Raw genomic sequence first — 17,414 nt, 5'->3', positions numbered from 1 at the left:
GATGGCGGCCATTCTGACAGGTGTGAGGTGATACTTCATTGTTGTTTTAATTTGCATCTCTCTGATGATTAGTGATGTTGAGCATTTCTTCATATGTCTCTTGGCCATTTGTATGTCCTGTTTGGAGAGGTGTCTATTCAGCTCCTCTGCCCATTTTTAATTGGGTTCTTTGTCTTCCTTTTGTTGAGTTGTATGAGCACTCTATATATATTGGAAATTAACCCCTTATCTGATACATCATTGGCAATGATGTTCTCCCATACAGTGGGTTGCCTTTCCATTTTGATGATTGTTTCTTTTGCTGTGCAGAAGCTTTTTAGTTTGATGTAGTCCCATGTGTTCATTTTCTCCTTTATTTCTGTTGCCTTAGGTGATGTATGAGTGAAAATTCTGCTCCATATGATGTCTGAAATAAATTTCTTTCTAGCTGGTTCATTGTTTATTCTCTCTACTTAGTGCATCAGTTATACCTGTATTTGCCCTTCAGTAATGTCACGTCACCTTTTGTGTTTGCTTGCTGCACCCTGCTCCCTACTCCAGTCATTTCATTCAGGAGAGATATCAGAGGGAGGAAGGGGTTGTATAAAGGAAACTTAATTTCCCTTAATTAGTCAGAGCTTATACACTAAAAAGTCTTTTTACTCCAAGAGGTGGTTGTTTTGTACAACAGGGCACTTTAGAATATCTGGTCTACCACACTGCTAGAACAACAACAACAAATCCACATTATATTTTTGGTTAAGAAAAATTTTAATTAAAATATTTGAAGAAGAATCCCTTTCTCTTCCACTCAAGAGTCCTTCATGAGCATCTCAGCCATGGGAGTGAACTCACCTTATCAGCTTATCTATGAGGCCTCTACTGGCTGTCTGAGCTTTTCCCTCTCAACTGGAAGGGACGCCAAGAGGAAAGCAGGTAATAGTGGTTCCCAGCAAGACCTCTTAGTCCATCTGTGGGGATAGGAATGGGAGTGGCAAGGAGGCAGATAGAAGATTCCGTTTAGGTCAATAGCATAGTTTGATTTGGTTTTCAGATAGGAAGGATACACAGCTTCCCTGGCTTTTGACAGAAGCTATTGATACAGATTTGTTCCCACAAAGTTGACACATCTCAAAGTGCAATCTTACCATTGAATGTTTATATGCCCTCCATTCCTGGTGATGTGGTTCTCCTCACCTGGGACAACACTTCTCTCAAACCCATATTTTCCCCTTAGTAGCCCAAGCTGATTCCCTCTGATCAGAGATATCTGTGTTGCTCTTACTCATAAAGTAAGTGGGGGAAAACAGTATCTGAAGAGAGGTATTTGTATACAAAACCTAACAGTGTGTCTTAAACTGGGTCAGTTCATGTGGGCAGAAAATAAAGAAGACATAGAGAGTACTCCTATTCTATTGAGGAAGACATACAACAGAAGCAAATGCTTAAGGGGAAGAATGGATGGCAGATGAGGCCAAACAGTATAGCAATGACTTAGCAGCCAAAAGCTCAGAGGAGAGATGAGTTGGGGCTGAAGAAGGCATGGTAAGGCCTTAAGGAACTTCCAGGCCTCCCCCTTGCTCCCTGGGCTTTGATGGTAGAGTGGTGGAATGGGGTATGTAGGGGAAGAGGTGGTGGGAGGATCGACATAAGGTAGGAATGCTCAAAGACTGTCCAATTTATTTCCACAGAACCTGGAGGTAAGGCTGGAAGTTGAGAAGTTTGGATTTTATTCCTGCCCCTGCTCCTGGCTGGCTGTGTGATTTGTCTTCCTCCAGGCCTCACTCTCCGAATCAAGCTGATCCTATATCCTTTCAGTTAGTGAACAAATGTTTATCAAACAATTACTAGTTGTCATTTCACTGTTCTAAATGCTTGGGGGTATGCATGTGCACTCTAAGACAAAGAGTGCTTTTCCTAATGGAGCTGACATCCTCAGCTTCCCTGCATATTTTCCTGCACATTTTACCTCTATTGATGCATTTTCTTTCACTGTGGTTCAGTAGCCCACAACATCATTTCTGGCATCCCACTTTATGTACTCCTGGTTTTATCATATCCCTCCTAAGCTGGCCCTAAATTGACCTAGTCACTTTAAGGGAAAACAAAGTATCCTCAAGACACAGAATGATTTTATAAATTTTCTTCCTAGTGACCTCAAGTGTAATGCCTTGAGTAAGGTTGTTCCTAAGCAAAAGTTAATTATGTTTGTTGGTCTCTTTGTCTATATGGCTGTTTTCTTCTGCTACTCCACCAAGGTGCAATTTGTCTTGATGTTTCATCATTCTCACTAGGATGTACAGCCGGCCCTCGTTTATCGCAGTTAATCAGTTCCAGACTCTGCCGCGATAAATGAATTTCCACAAAGTAGGATTTTTTTTACTTATAAATCAAATATTTTCACAGTTAGCATAGAAAACTTGTTTACGACCTTCTAGATACATTTTTTAACATTATTAGAGCCCTCTAGATGTGAAATAATACCCTTTAGTCACCATTACACTTGTATTACCCAATATATTAGACAAAATAAGAGAAAATAAGACATAGTAGACATTACAAATATCATATTATTATTATTTTACATTTAATTACACACACACACAGTTCTTACACATGACGACTAACCTATGAAAATAGTGCAACTTGTTTGATGATGAAGCAACAAAGATGAAGAGATGTACTGCACAGCAAAGAAGAGCAAGGTTACTGCTCCTCTGAAGGCACGACCTCAGTAGGAGAGTCTTCAGGTGGTGCAGTATCTTCAGCAGGTGCGTCATCATCATCTTCTGCTGAAGGAGCACTAGGAGAAGGCAGTGGGTGTCTAGTTACGCAGCTGAAGAACATCGTGATAGGCAGTTGCTGGCGCTGTCTTTTCATATGCATGAGGAGGCTTTTGTAGGGTTCTATCTCTCCATCAAGTGCATTCCAGAACCGCAATGCACGCATCATTTGTGGGTCCCATTTGCCAGTCATGTCCTGTGCTACCTTAATATTTCTCACGACTTGAGAGAGACGCTCAAGGGTAAGGCCAACTTCCACCTCCTGGCCCCTAGGAACCTCTGGCTGCTCTTCCTCCCCCTCACTCACAGACTTAGTCATCTCCACCAGATTCTTGTCAATTAAGGGATCCGAATGTGTCTCCAGCAGCTCATTCACGTGTTCTGGATGATACTCGCCCTCCTCAAGGATCTTCTGGAATGTGCTGTTCATGTAGTCCTCTGCTGCAGGCTAGTCAGCAGAGGCAGCTTCTTTGTGGAGAACGATACTCTTCAGATGATGCCTCTTCTGGAACTTCTTGAACCAACCCTTGTTCACCATGAAATCCATGAACATTGCAGAAGAGGGTCCTAGTTGAGGTTCGTCCACTGTAAAGCACTGATAGAGCTGCCTTGCCTTCTCCTGGATGACCAACGAATTCAATGGAATGTTTTTTTGTGGCTGTCATTGATCCAAACTGCTAGGGCAGACTCTATTTTCACTGTTAACTTATTATGACTTGTCACCACACACTTTGCTTTCTTGTTGAAAGAGATAGCAGCCATTGCACGGATGTTCTTTTCATCTTTACAGATGGAATGAATGGTAGACTCATTCAAGTCATAATGGCAAGCAACCTCCACAATTTTCTTACCATCTATGATCATATTCAAGAGTTTCACCTTCTCCTGGATGGTAAGAATCTTCCTCCGGTGCTTAGTTTCATCGTCACAAGGCTTAGAAGAAGCAGCATGTTTAGGAGCCATTGTGGGGCTTAGATAAAAGTTCTCAGAAATCGCAAACACTTACAAGAGCAAAGAGGCTTCCGATGTGTAGCGATGTAGAAGCATGTATGAGAGAAACAAACTTGCATAAGGCAGAGCCAATCAGTGACCATGATAGGAAGAGGCTAGGATAGCCAATCAGTGAATAGCACACTCTGATTGGCTTGGTTTAACCACACCCAATTTTTGGTAAAAAGTTATTGCCCATACACAAAGAGTGGTCAAGCAGTTGCACCTGGCGTTGAAGGATTTGTGGGGGTGCTTGAATACATAGGCCTACAGTCCATATGTACAATAATTTTAATTTTAATTGTAATACAAGGGTGTACAATTGACTCAGACAACCGAGCACACGCTGTATCATTTTCACTGTCTCAATCAACTTTTTAATGAACATATTTGAAAAAACTGCGATAGAGTGAAGCTGCGAAAGTCAAAACGCAAAGTGGCAAGGGATGACTGTATGTTCAATGATGCTGCATTTCTTACAGATTCTTGATATGTTTTGAAATTATTCTCACACATGTGTGCTAGTATGGATGATTAACCTTCCCTAATAGTTTATAAGTAGACATACATCCTATCTTGCCCAGGAACGTCCCAGTTTATGATTATTGTCCTGATATAACTATTAATTATGCCCACTTTCACTGTAAAAACTTTCTCAGTTTAGACAATATATTGTAGAGTAATTCTAGTTTTAGGTCATTTTAGGTTTGGGACATTACCTATCTGTTCCATGATCATGTGCTATCACACCTCACCAATCCCTTTTGCAGTTGTAGAGCCAGGGAGACTTGGAGCAGACAGGCTCCAGAAGTTGGGCCGACACCCAAAGGACAATAGATCTTTCTGGGTAGCCCAACTTTACAAGAAGAGAACTGAGATAAGTCTATCAATAATAGTTCATTGTAGGAGCAAGAGGATGTCACCCTTGAGGACCCAAGGCAACCAGGTATAGGCCAGATATAGATGCTCAGGCCAGCAGATGTTCCAGGAGTCAGCCAGCTGGTCATTGGGCCTCAGAGTCAAATCTCTGGTCTCTGGTGGCAGGAGGAGTTGGGGAAGGTACCACTCAGGGTAGCAGATAAAAAAATCCTTCTGAGGCCCTCAGAGCTCAGTTGGAGCCTGAGAAATGCCCTCAACATGCAGCCAGGTTTTATCCTTGTGACCAAGGTGAAGTTGAGCCTGCATATATCCAGGGAGAGCATAAGGCTCCAGCTGGGTGGACAGGACCCGAATAGATGCCTCTGGAACTTCAGTCATGGAGGATCATCTCCACAATTTTATGTCAACGTATCCTCATACCACCTAACATTTGTCACAGAAGATAACTGTAAAAATTAGTGTAACAAACACAAAACATTATTATCCACAGATTTGAGCAGACAGACGAAAATATCAGCAAACTTGAAAATACGGCAGTGAAAATTATTGAATCTGAGAACAGAAAAGAAATTAACAGAGCCTCAGGGACCCATGGGACATCATCAAGTGAAATAATATATATAATGTGGGAATCCCAGAAGGAGAAGAGAGAGAGACAAAGGGACAGAGAAAATATTTGAATACACAGTGGCTGAAAAATCCCCAAATTTGATGAAAGTCTTGAATAGAAACACCAAAGAAGCTCAACAGATTTTGTGTAAGAGGAACTCAAAGAGACCCACATCAAGACACATTATAATCAAATTTTCAAAAGACAAAGACAGAGAATCTTGAAAGCAGCAAGAGAAAACAAACTATTGCATACAAGTAATCTTCAATAAGATTATCAACAGATTTCTCATCAGAAACTTTGGAAGCAACAGGGACTGGGCAATATATTCAAAGCGCTAAAAGAAAAAAATTGTCAATCAAGAATTTTATATCCAGCAAAACTGTCCTTCAAAAGTGAGTGAGGTATTAAAACATTCCCAGATAAACAAAACCTGAGGGGGTCTGTGATCACTAGACTAACCCTGCAAAAATGCTCAGGGAGTTCTGCAAGATGAAATGAAAGTACACTAAATAGTACCCTGAAGTCATGTGGAGAAATAAAGATCTCAATAAAAGTAAAAACCTGGGCTATTTTATTTTTTAAATTAATTAATTTATTTATTTTTGTTATAGATGTTTCTTCTTTTTTAAATCTGGGCAATTTTAAAAGCTAGTAGTATTGTAACAATATTTTGTAACTGCATTTTTTTTTCTACGTGATTTAAAAGACTAATACATTTTAAAATTTATTATTAGTGTAAAAGCTATTACTGTAACTTTGGCTTATAACTCCAAATCTTATTTTCTACATAATTTAAAAGACTAGTGCATTTAAAAGAATTGCTACTTTATGTTTTGGGGCACATAATATATAAAGATGTAATTTTGTGACAACAGCTGAAAGGAGCGGAGACAAAGCTGTAAAGGAGGAGAGTTTTTATATGTTATTGAAATTAAGCTGATAAAAATTCAAATTAGAGCTCTGGCAGGTGTGGCTCAGTTGGTTGGAGCATCATCCTGTGCACCAAAAGGTGATGGGTTTGATTCCTGGTGAGGGCACATACCCAGGTTGCAGGTTCAACCTCTGGTCAAGGCACATGCTGGAGAAACCAATCGATGTTTCTCATTCCTGGTCAGGGCACATATTCAGTTTGTGGGTTTGATCTCTGGTCTGGGCATGTGCTGGAACAATCAATCGATGTTTCTCTTTCACACTCTTCTCCTTCCCTTTCTCTCTCTAAGATTAATTTTTAGAAATTCAAATTAGAGTGTTTTAACATTAGGAGGTTAAATGTAATCCCCATGATAAACACAGAGAAAACAGCTACGAAATATACAAAAAGGAAAATGAGAACAGAATTTAAATATTTCAAAATGTTTAAATATCACCTAAATACAAAGAAGACAGTAATGCAGGATATGAGGGACAAAAAGCTATAAGGCATATAGAAAACAAAAGGCACAATGATAGAATTAAGTCCTTCATCAGTGATTACTTTAAATGTAAATAAACTCTCCAATCAAAAGACAGAAGTTGGCAGAATGGATACAAACATATAATCCAACTATACGCTGTTTATATGAGACTTACTTAAAATCTAAAGACAAACTGAATGTGAAATGTTGGAAAATATATTTTATGCAGTTACCAAAAGAGAGTAGACCAAATGGACTTGAAGTAAAAAAGGTTACAAAAGATAAAAAATGACATTACATATTAATGAAAGTTTCAATACAAGAAGAAGATATGACAATTATAAACATTTGTGTACTTAATGGGAGACCATCAACATATTTGAAGCAAAAACTGACAGATTAAAGACAGAAATAGATAAGTTCTACAATAATAGTTGGAAACTTCAATACCCCATTCACAATAATGGAAAAAAACAATCAGACAGAAGATAAGTAGGGACAGGGGTCCTAAAAAACACAACAAACCAACTAGTTCTAATAGATATATACAGAACACAAACAACAAAAACAAAATACACATTCTTCTCAAGTGGACATGGGACATTTTCTGGAGTAGGCCATATGTTAGGCCATAAATTAAATCTCAATAGATTAAAAAAGATAAATATCATACAAAATATCTTCTTCAATCATAATGGAGTTAGAAATCAATAACAAAAAAGGCTGGAAAATTCACAGAATTGTGGAAATTAAATAACACACTCCTAAACAACCAACAGATTAAAGAAGAAATAACAAAAATTAGAAAATACTTAGGTATGAATGAAAATGAACACACAACATACCAAAACTTAAGGGATGCAACAAAAGTGATAGTAGAGGCCCTGGCCAGTTTGGCTCAGCGGTTAGAGCGTCGGCCTGCGGTCCCGAGAGACCCGGGTTCGGTTCCCGCTAAGGGCACGTACTTTGGTTGCAGTTTGTCCCCGGCCCTGGTTGGTCGTGCGGGTGGCAGCCACTCGATGTGTCCCTTCACGTCGATGTTTCTCTCTCTCTCTTTCTTCCTCTCTCTCCCTCCCACTCTGTCTGTGCAAAAAATGGAAAAGTGTCCTCAGGTGAGGATTAAAAAAAAAAAAAAAAAAAGTGATAGTAGAGGAAATTTATAGTTATAAATGCTTACATTAAAAGACAAGAAAGGCCCTGGCCAAGTGACTCTGTCAGTTGGAGCATCCTTCTGTACATCATAAGGTTGCAGGTTTGATCCCCAGTCAGGTCATGTACAGGAGGCAGCCGATTGATGTTTCTCTCTCACATTAATGTTTCTCTCTCTTGAAAATCAATAAAAACATTTTCTCAGGTGAGGATTAAAGAAAAGACAAGTAAAATCTCAAACAATCCAACTTTACAACTTAAAGAACTGGAAAAAGAAGAAGAAACTAATCCCAAAGCTATAGAAGGAAGGAAATAATAATTATTAGAACAGAGATAAATGAAATAAAAAATAGAAAAAACAATAAAGAAAATAAATGAAATTAAAAGGGGATTCTTTGAAAACATAAACACATTTGACAAACCTTTAGGTAAACTAATTCTATAGAAATAAAAAAGATTACAAAGAATACCACAAACAATTGGACACCAACAAATGGAATAATTTATGTAAAATGGAAACATTTCTAGAAATACAAAACCTACCAAGACTAAATCCATAGATAAATAGGAAATTTGAATAGACATAAGTAGCATGGAGATTGAATCAGTAATTTAAAAAAAACTCTCAACAAAAAAATCCGAGGACCTAGTGGCTTCAGTGGTCCAGACATTTAAAGAAGAACTAATGCCAATCATTTTCAAACATTTCCAAAAATTTGTGGAGGGAATACTTCCCAACTTATTCTATGAGGCCATCATTATCCTGATACCAGAACCAAAGACACTACAAAATAAAGGAAACTGCAGACCAGTATCCCTTATGAACATGGATGCAAAATTCCTCAACAAAATACTAGCAAATAGAATTCAGCAGCATATTAAAAGGATTATACACCATGATACCAAGGATGGTTCAACTTACAAAAAAATCAATGTAATTGATTAAGTCTTCAGTTGCATTTTCATACATGAACAATAAACAATCTGAAAAGAAAATTAGAAAAATAATTTTATTTATAATAGCAACAAAAAGAATAAAATACTTAGGAATTAGCTTAGCCAAGGAATGATAGACTTGTACAATGCAAACTATAAAATGTTACTGAAACAATATAACTCTTAGAAGAAAATATTGGAGAAAAGCTTTATGACATTGGACTTGAAATGATTTCATGATTATGACACTAAAGTCGTAGTCAACACAAGAAAAAATAGACCAACTGGATTTCATGGAAATTTTTAAACTTTTATTGTTTAATTTTTTGACACTATGCACAGAGTAAAAAGGCAGTCCACAAAATGGGAGAAAATATTTGTAATATATATATCTGATAAGGATTGATATCCAGAATATATAGAAAATGTCTAAAACTCAACAACACAAATAAGCTGAATTAACATGGACAAAGGGCTTGAATAGATATTTCTCCAAAGAAGATCTACAAATGGCCAATACGCACATGAAAGATGCTCAACATCACTAATAATTAGGGAAGTGCAAGTCAAAACTACAATAAGATATTACCTCATCCTACCCCTGTAGGATATCTATAATCACAAAAACAAAAAATAAACAAGAGTTGAAAAGGATATTGAAACCATTGTGCACTGCTGATGGGAATGTAAAATGACAGGCGCTGTGTAAAACTGTATGGCAATTCCTCAAAAAATTAAAAATGGAATTACCATAAGATCCAGCAATTCCACTTCTGGGTATATATCAAAAGAATTAAAATCAGGGTCTCCAAGTGATATTTGTACACCCATATTCATAGCAACATTATGTACAATAGCTAAAATGTGGAAGCAATGCAAGTGCCCATCAGTGGATGAATGGATAAAAAAAAATGCGATCTACCCTCAACAGTGAAATATTACTCAACCTTAAAAGGGAATGAAATTCTGACACATACTATAACATGGATGACCCTTTAGGATTTTGTGCTATGTGAAATAAGACAGTCACAAGAAGACAAATACTGTATGATTCCACTTATATGAGATACATAGATAGTCAAATTCATAAAGACAGAGTAGGATGGTGATTTCCAGGGGCTGGGGAAGGGGAAATGGGAGTTATTATCTAATGGGTACAGAGTTTTAATTTTACAAGATGAAAAGAGTTATAGAGTTGTGCAACATTGTGAATGTATTTAACATCACTGAATTGTACACTTAAAAATAATTAAGATAGTAAATTTTTGTTATGTGTATTTTACCACAATATATATATTTAAAAAATTGCAGTCCAATTCTCAATGGAGCCACACTGCTCTCTGCAGAAGGCCTGAAATTAGCCAACATCAGAGAAGTGTTGAAGCCAATTGAGACGGAATTGAAACTTTTTTCTTTAATCAAAAATATCAGAAGGTAATCTCTTTGGCATCCACAGCGAGCACATCTATGCCCTCCCCAACTAGAACCAGGCCACCCTTGGGGAAATATAGGTGGATTCATCACTCTGCACAAGTCTGCTCCTGACACACTCTTAGTTGACTTGCAGAGTAACATCTGTTTTATAAGTGATCTTATAAAACAGGGATTCCTGTCCCAGGAAGCATAAATGATTCTCCCAATTATTCTGACTCTAAGGGGATATGGCTCTCCTGCTCCCCACCACCCCTACCCCAGGAGAAACTATTTTCTAAAACTCTGTTCCTAACCTCTTTATCTCCAGCTACAGGCAAATCAAAATATTTAGAAGAGCTAAGCACGTCATCCCCTCAACGAGGAATCGGAACTTCTGGCTCTGACAATTTGGAATTCAGTGACCCCTGCCCTGAGGCTCGGGAGAAGCTGCAGGAGATGTGTCGTCATATGTGAGCACCTCAGAGGCTGGGAGTGGATGGGAGAGGAAGGCATGGCTGCCAGTCGCCTATGTTGCATAAAGGGGAAATCACATAAGTTTCTGAGTACCAGGAAGTGTCAGCTACCCAGTGTCCCTAACAACAGTGACAGAGTGATGGCCTGTCCTCAGTCTTTCCTCGCAATCCTTTTCAGTCCTTGTATGGCCTCATGAGGAAGATGGGATTTGTGCCCGTTTTGTGAGTGAGGAAACTGAGGCATTGCTTGAGGTCCCACAGCTCCATGGGCCTGACCCCAAGGCATCGATCTTTGCCTCCTCACCAGTGATACCCCTTTCTGAACATAATTTATCAGAGTTCTCCTGCAAAAAAAAGAGAAATACCTTTCAAAGCAAACAAAAACCATTGACACGGATGGTTAATGATATTTATGATATTATGGGTCCAACAAGTCCTAGCAAGTTAAGTCTACATTTCTCTGAAAGCCCAGACCATGGGGCATAAAGGACTTAAAACTTAGTCACATCTGAGCCATATATGTCTTGGGCTTCCTGGGCCATTGAGTATTACAACAGGTACAGAACATGGGTAAAAGGAAGCCACTCAGTTTTGCTCCTTACTATGATATTCTTGAAAGAAGCTCTCTTTCCCTGTAACCTCAGAACTGGAGGGCGAGCAGAGCCTTTGGCACACAGTCCCACTCCATGGGTCCACACCTAGCGCTAAAGATAGAAAGGACTGGTCTCAGAGCTGTACCGGCCTCTTCCCAGTTCTTCCTAAAAATACTAACTTTAATGATGAGGGGTAAGGAGTGGGAACAGGTACTTTTGGGACAGGGAAATGGGATGGGAGTCTTAGGAGCTGGGGAGGGGCTGTAGAGGGGCCTGGTGCGCGACAGCCAAGGGGCTAGAAGATATGTTGGTCTCCTTCCCTGCAGAGAAGCCGAAAGGACAATGTGGAAAGGGAGGAATATCTTCTACCCCATGATCTTACGCAACTACAGGGCAAAGATGCCGTCTCACTCAATGTCGATCTCAAAAGGGGACAGTCAGACCCTGCACTCTCACCCTCCTGGTGCTCATACTTCCATTCCCAACCCTCACCAGCCTTCCATCTTCCATGCTCACTTCAGTCAGCACTCTCAGGAGTGGAAGGGAGGCAAGAAGACCAAGTTGCATTATACCTTCTATGATGGGTCTTCCTTCGTTTAATATCCTTTTATTTGGGGCTGTCCCTTATCTCCAGCAACTCAGCCCCAGAGAATTTCTGGCCTGGGTATTTACTTGTTTTTTTCAATTAATCCTAGAAGCCTGGTGACAGGTTAGAGAGGACTCCCTTTGAAGAATGTCTGGGTGGGAAGCAGCGAATCAGGAAGTCACTTTGGACCCCTGTGTTCCATGCAGGGGTCCTGTCACCAACTCCCCAACATGTTCTAGAGTTGGACCAGACCACAGGTGCCCAACCCATTTGGCATCAAGGCCGAGGTCAGAGAGGGTGAAACATTTATTCCAGGTTTTGTAGTCTGAGTTGGATGAGATGTCAAAGAGGGGAGACACTAAGCCATTATTCATTCTTGTCCCTTTATTGTAGGAATGGGTAGTGTGACTCACTCAATGTCACAGAAGGAATTTGGTGGCAGAGCCAGGCCTGGATTCAGGGCTGTCTCACCTCTATTTAGGGCCCTCTCTCTGGCACCATTCTTACGCCTTTCAGGACTGTTTTCTCCAGCAGAGAGCAGGAGAGAGAGGGTGGACGGGTATTGATAAAAACCACTGGGCATTCTCTGTTCCTTACCTTTGGAGAATAGGGTGGCTCTCTGAGCTGTCAAACAGGCTTCCCAGACAGGCCTGCTTGGCAACACCCTCCTCAATTCATTTGGCGTCCTCTCCACTGAACTGGGAATTCAGAATTTTAGCGCCCTGTCAAAAGAATCCTATTGTTTCTCTGACCGTAAATAGGCCCATTCATCACACTCTGCTTGGCCCTGTTTCTAATGTGCCCTGTGACACTGAACACAGCAAACTCCTTCCAGGATAGCTGCTGCTCCCTATGGGTCATGGGGCTTCCCCCTATCCCCCTTTTCTGACTCTACGCTGCATTGAATAGGATCATCCCCCTGAGCTCCTCATGAAGCTGTGTCTGTGAATTAGGTTGCTATTGGTGGGACCAGAGAGGATGACCTAGTTTACAATCAGGGCCAACCACCAACCTTCTGGGATCCATGTTCTCTCACCTGTCTCAGAGTCCCAAGCCCAACCTGGGTGGGACCACCCAAAACCCGCAGGCCATCACTACTGGTATGCTTGACTCATAACCCAACAATGAACACATCCTGGCAATTAATGTGTTTCCTCTTTGGGAGTCCCAAGAGGTCTGGGTTTTGGGTCTAGTTCTTCTTGGTGACTGCACACAAGTCACTTTATCTCTCTGGCCCTCACTTCCCTCCATTATAAGATGAGGAAGTTGGACCAGTGATTTTGGAGGAGAAATTCTGTGTTACTGTGTTCAGATGGTTAAAGCACACGATGCAGCTGTTGGATCCCTCTTGAGTAAGGAAAATGTTTGGAAAACATTTCCCTTGCCTCATGGCTTCCACAGAACAGTAGGCTCAGCAATTGATTCTGTTTTCACAGAGATACTGGGCAAAGCTCTCAGGTAGAAATGATACATCTGCCCTAGGGATGCCCAAAAGCCCCAAGCCCTGATGGGCAGACCCCAGAACCATCCCAGTATTCATTTCATTTGTGTTGTCAGCATCTCTCTGAATCTCTTCCCTCAACTACTGTTTTCCCACCAAACTTCCCTCAAAGCCTTTTTTATATGAAGATAGAAACATATCACATTGACATAAAGATAAACCTTAATCACTCTGTGTTTAGTACTGTGTTTAGCACTGTTCCTTTAGGGATTTGTTGAGCACTCAAAACCGTTGCGTGAGGTAAGCATTTTTTTAATATGATAAAATACACATAAAATTAAATTTGCCATTTTGGAGTGTATAATTTAATGACATCAAGGCACAATAGTATACAACTATCACCATTATTTTGTTCCAGACTTTCTTATCACCCCAAAAGGAAACCCCATACCTATTGAACAGTCACACTCCCATTTTCCTTCCCCTACCCTTCCTGACTACCGCTAATCTGCTCTTCACCTCTGTATTTGCCTACGCCAGATATTTCATATAAGTAAAATCATACAACATGCGGCATCTTTCATTTCACATGTTTTCGAGGTTCTTACACATTGTACCGTTGACCCTTGAACATGGTAGGTTTTAACTGCACAGAACTTTTAGATGGATTTTTTTCAATTGACTCATTCAGTTCAATTGGTCCTGCTCAGTTTTATTGTCCAAAGTTCAATTGACCCTTGCAGTTTGAACTCCTCTTGTTCAAGGATCAACTAGAGATTGGGAATCCTTGAATGTGGAGGGCCAACATAAGTTATACTAGGATTTTCCACTGCATGGGCAGTTGGCACCCCTAACGCCCATGTTATTCAAGGGTCAACTGTAGTATACGTCAGTACTTCATTCCCTTTATTTTTTTTAAGTGGGGATGAAATCCACATAACATAAAATTAATCCTTTTAACATATATAATTCAGCGGCATTTAGTACATTTACAATGTTGTGCAACCACCACCTCTATGGAGTTCTGAAAACTTTTTGTCACCCCAAAAGAAAATCCTACACCCATTAAGCATTCACTCCCTATTTCCCCCTGCCCCCAGTTCTGGCATCACCAACTTGCTTTCTATGGGTTTGCCTACTGTGGACATCTTATATAAATGTGTCTGTTTTTTCCCCCACTCAACATAATGTTTTCAAGGTTTGTACAAGTTGTAGCATTTGTCAGAATTTCCTTCCTTTTGGTGGCTCAATGATATTCTATTATGGATTATACCACTTAAAAAATTCATTCTTTCATTTATGGACATTAGGTTGTTTCCACCATTTGGCTATTGTGACTAATGCTGCTATGAACATTCTTGTAGAAATTTTTATTTGCATACCTGTTTTCAGTTCTTTTGTGTCTATATCTAAAAGTGGAATTATTGCACCATGTAGTAATTTTATGTTTAACTTATTGAGAAGCCTCCAAAATGTTTTCCGTAGTGGCTGCACCGTTTTATATTCCTATCAGCAACATGTGAGGGTTCTAATTTCTTCACATCCTTAACTATACTTGATATTTTTCAGTTTTTTAATTCTAGCCATTCTAGTGGGTGTGAACTGATAAATCATTATAGTTTAGACTTGCATTTCCCTAATAACCAATGATTAAGAGTATCTTCATGTACCTTCCTTATATATCTTTTTAAATATATATATATATATATATATATTCAAGTTCTTTGACCATTTGTTGATTGTCTTTTTCTTGTAAGAGTTCTTTATATATTATGGATACTAGACTCTTATCAGATATATAATTTGCACATATTTCCCAATACTGTGGGGTGTCTTTTCATGTACTTGATAGCATTCTTTGGTGTACAAAGTTATTAATTTTGGTGAAGTCAGTTTTTCTTTTTTTGTTCCTTGTACTTTGGTTTTCATATCTATGAACCCATTGTTTATTCCTATGTTTTCTTCTAAAACTTTTAAGGTTATAGCTCTTACATTTAGGTTTTTGATACATTTTGAGTTGACTTTTGCATTTTTGCATGGTATGAGATAAGGGTCCAACTTCATTCTTTTGCATGTGATACCCAGGTATCTCAGAACTATTTGTTGAAGAAACTGTTCCTTTCCCCATTTGAATGGTTTTGGGACCCTTGTTGAAAATCAGTTGACCATAGATGTATCACTTTATTTTATTTTTATTTTTTTAAATTTTCATTTTATTTATTTATTATTTATTTATTTTTTTGTTACAGATGTTTCTCCTTTTTTACCCCATTGGCACCCCCTCCCCACCCCACCCCCGCCCCGTCCCCGGCTTTGTTGTCCATGTCCATTGCTCATGCATATAAGTTCTGTGGTTTAGCTCCTCCCACCCCCCCACCCCCTTCTGAGGGATGTCAGTCTGTGCCCTACTTCCACATTTCTGGGTCTACCATATTCCTCAGACTGTTATGTTCATTATATTTCGTATATAAGTGAGATCATGTGGTATTTGTCTTTTTCTGCTTGGCTTATTTCACTTAGGATAATACTTTCCAGGTCCCTCCATGTCGTCTCAAAGGATAAGAGGTCTTTCTTTCTTACAGCTGCATAGTACTCCACTGTGTATATGTACCACTGCTTTGTTATCCATTTGTCTACTGATGGACATTCGGGCTGTTTCCATATCTTAGCTATTGTAAATAGTGCTGCTATGAACATGGGGGTACATATATTCTTCCTGATTAGTGTTTCAGGCTTCTTAGGGTATATTCCTAGAAGCGGGATCACTGGGTCAAATGGAAGTTCCATTTTTAATTTTTTGAGGTAACACCATGTTGTTTTTCATAGTGGCTGCACCAGTCTGCATTCCCACCAGCAGTGTATTAGAGTCCCCTTTTCTCTACACCCTCGCCAACACTTGTTGTTTGATGATTTGTTGATGGCGGCCATTCTGACAGGTGTGAGGTGATACTTCATTGTTGTTTTAATTTGCATCTCTCTGATGATTAGTGATGTTGAGCATTTCTTCATATGTCTCTTGGCCATTTGTATGTCCTGTTTGGAGAGGTGTCTATTCAGCTCCTCTGCCCATTTTTTAATTGGGTTCTTTGTCTTCCTTTTGTTGAGTTGTATGAGCACTTTCTATATATTGGACATTAACTCCTTATCTGATACATCTTTGGCAATGATGTTCTCCCATACAGTGGGTTGGCTTTCCATTTTGATGATTGTTTCTTTTGCTGTGCAGAAGCTTTTGAGTTTGATGTAGTCCCATGTGTTCATTTTTTCCTTTGTCTTCTTGTTTTTTAATTGTTTTTTCCTTTTGGTTTTCTGATTGGTTGATTTTTTCTACCCTGTCTTCTAATTCACTGATCCGGTCCTCAGCTTCCTCTACTCTGCTTTTTAAACCTTCCAATGTGTTTTTCATTTCTGATGTCATTTTTTATCTCTTCTTGATAGTTTTTAATTTCCAATTGGCTTATTTTCAGCATCTCTATGTCCTTACTCATGCTGTTGAGTTTCCTCAAGGTCATGGTTCTGAATTCTAGCTCTGTTAACATGCCTAACTGCTCCACATTGATCTTATCTTCAGTGGAGGTCTCTTGCTCTTTCATTTGGCTTCTGTTTCTGTGTTTCACCATTTTGGCTATCACAGTGGGCCTTGGAGCCTGTCAAGTTTTCCCTGTGGGTGTTGGTGTTCTGCTGTTTGTGGCTCCCTCTCCTGGGTTTAGATGAGCAAGGGAGGACCCACATTAAACACCACTGTCAAGTCTTACTTTCCTGGTTAAAGTTGCTAGCCCAGGAAAGGTACTGTTATCCTCTAGCTTTTTGCCTGGTTACTTGATGAGTTTTGGGTTGTCCGTTGATTGAAAAACTCCCTCAGGTGCTCAGCTTAAGGGGATTGCACGAGGGTGAGACAGATGCTGGTTGTTAATGAGACTCAATTAGCACTTCAATGGCCCACAGGGTGGGGTTGGATCTTCAAGGGAGGGGCTGCTGCCTCTCCTCAGAGCCCTAGGAAGGAGCAATATGGCCACCATCCTGCGTGGTAGCAGTTTAGCAAAAGCTCTGAGCGCCCTCCAAATCCCTAGCGTCCCCACACAGTTCCAGTCCAGTCTGCCCTCCCTCTGCCAGAGCCCAAGGTGAGTGGCTGTGGCTGTTTTAGCCTCTGTCCCGGCTGCGCTGTGGAGCCGCCTGGGAGTGTAA

General features: G+C 39.8%; 1 protein-coding gene across 1 annotated transcript in view; it reads left to right on the top strand.

Moving 5' to 3' along the window:
- Positions 1–17,414, top strand: part of CUNH3orf20 (chromosome unknown C3orf20 homolog) — an 83,783-nt gene that overhangs the window by 19,544 nt on the left and 46,825 nt on the right. The window contains exons 5-7 of the mRNA XM_036267038.1: positions 796–924; positions 10,471–10,606; positions 11,529–11,801. Coding sequence (XP_036122931.1) covers positions 796–924; positions 10,471–10,606; positions 11,529–11,801 — 538 coding nt within the window. The remainder of the gene's footprint in view (positions 1–795; positions 925–10,470; positions 10,607–11,528; positions 11,802–17,414) is intronic.

This window comes from Molossus molossus, unplaced genomic scaffold (assembly GCF_014108415.1).
Source record: "Molossus molossus isolate mMolMol1 unplaced genomic scaffold, mMolMol1.p scaffold_m16_p_18, whole genome shotgun sequence".
Lineage (NCBI taxonomy): Eukaryota > Metazoa > Chordata > Mammalia > Chiroptera > Molossidae > Molossus > Molossus molossus.
Note: the sequence above shows the minus strand (reverse complement) of the source record. Positions and strands in the feature narration are given on the sequence as shown.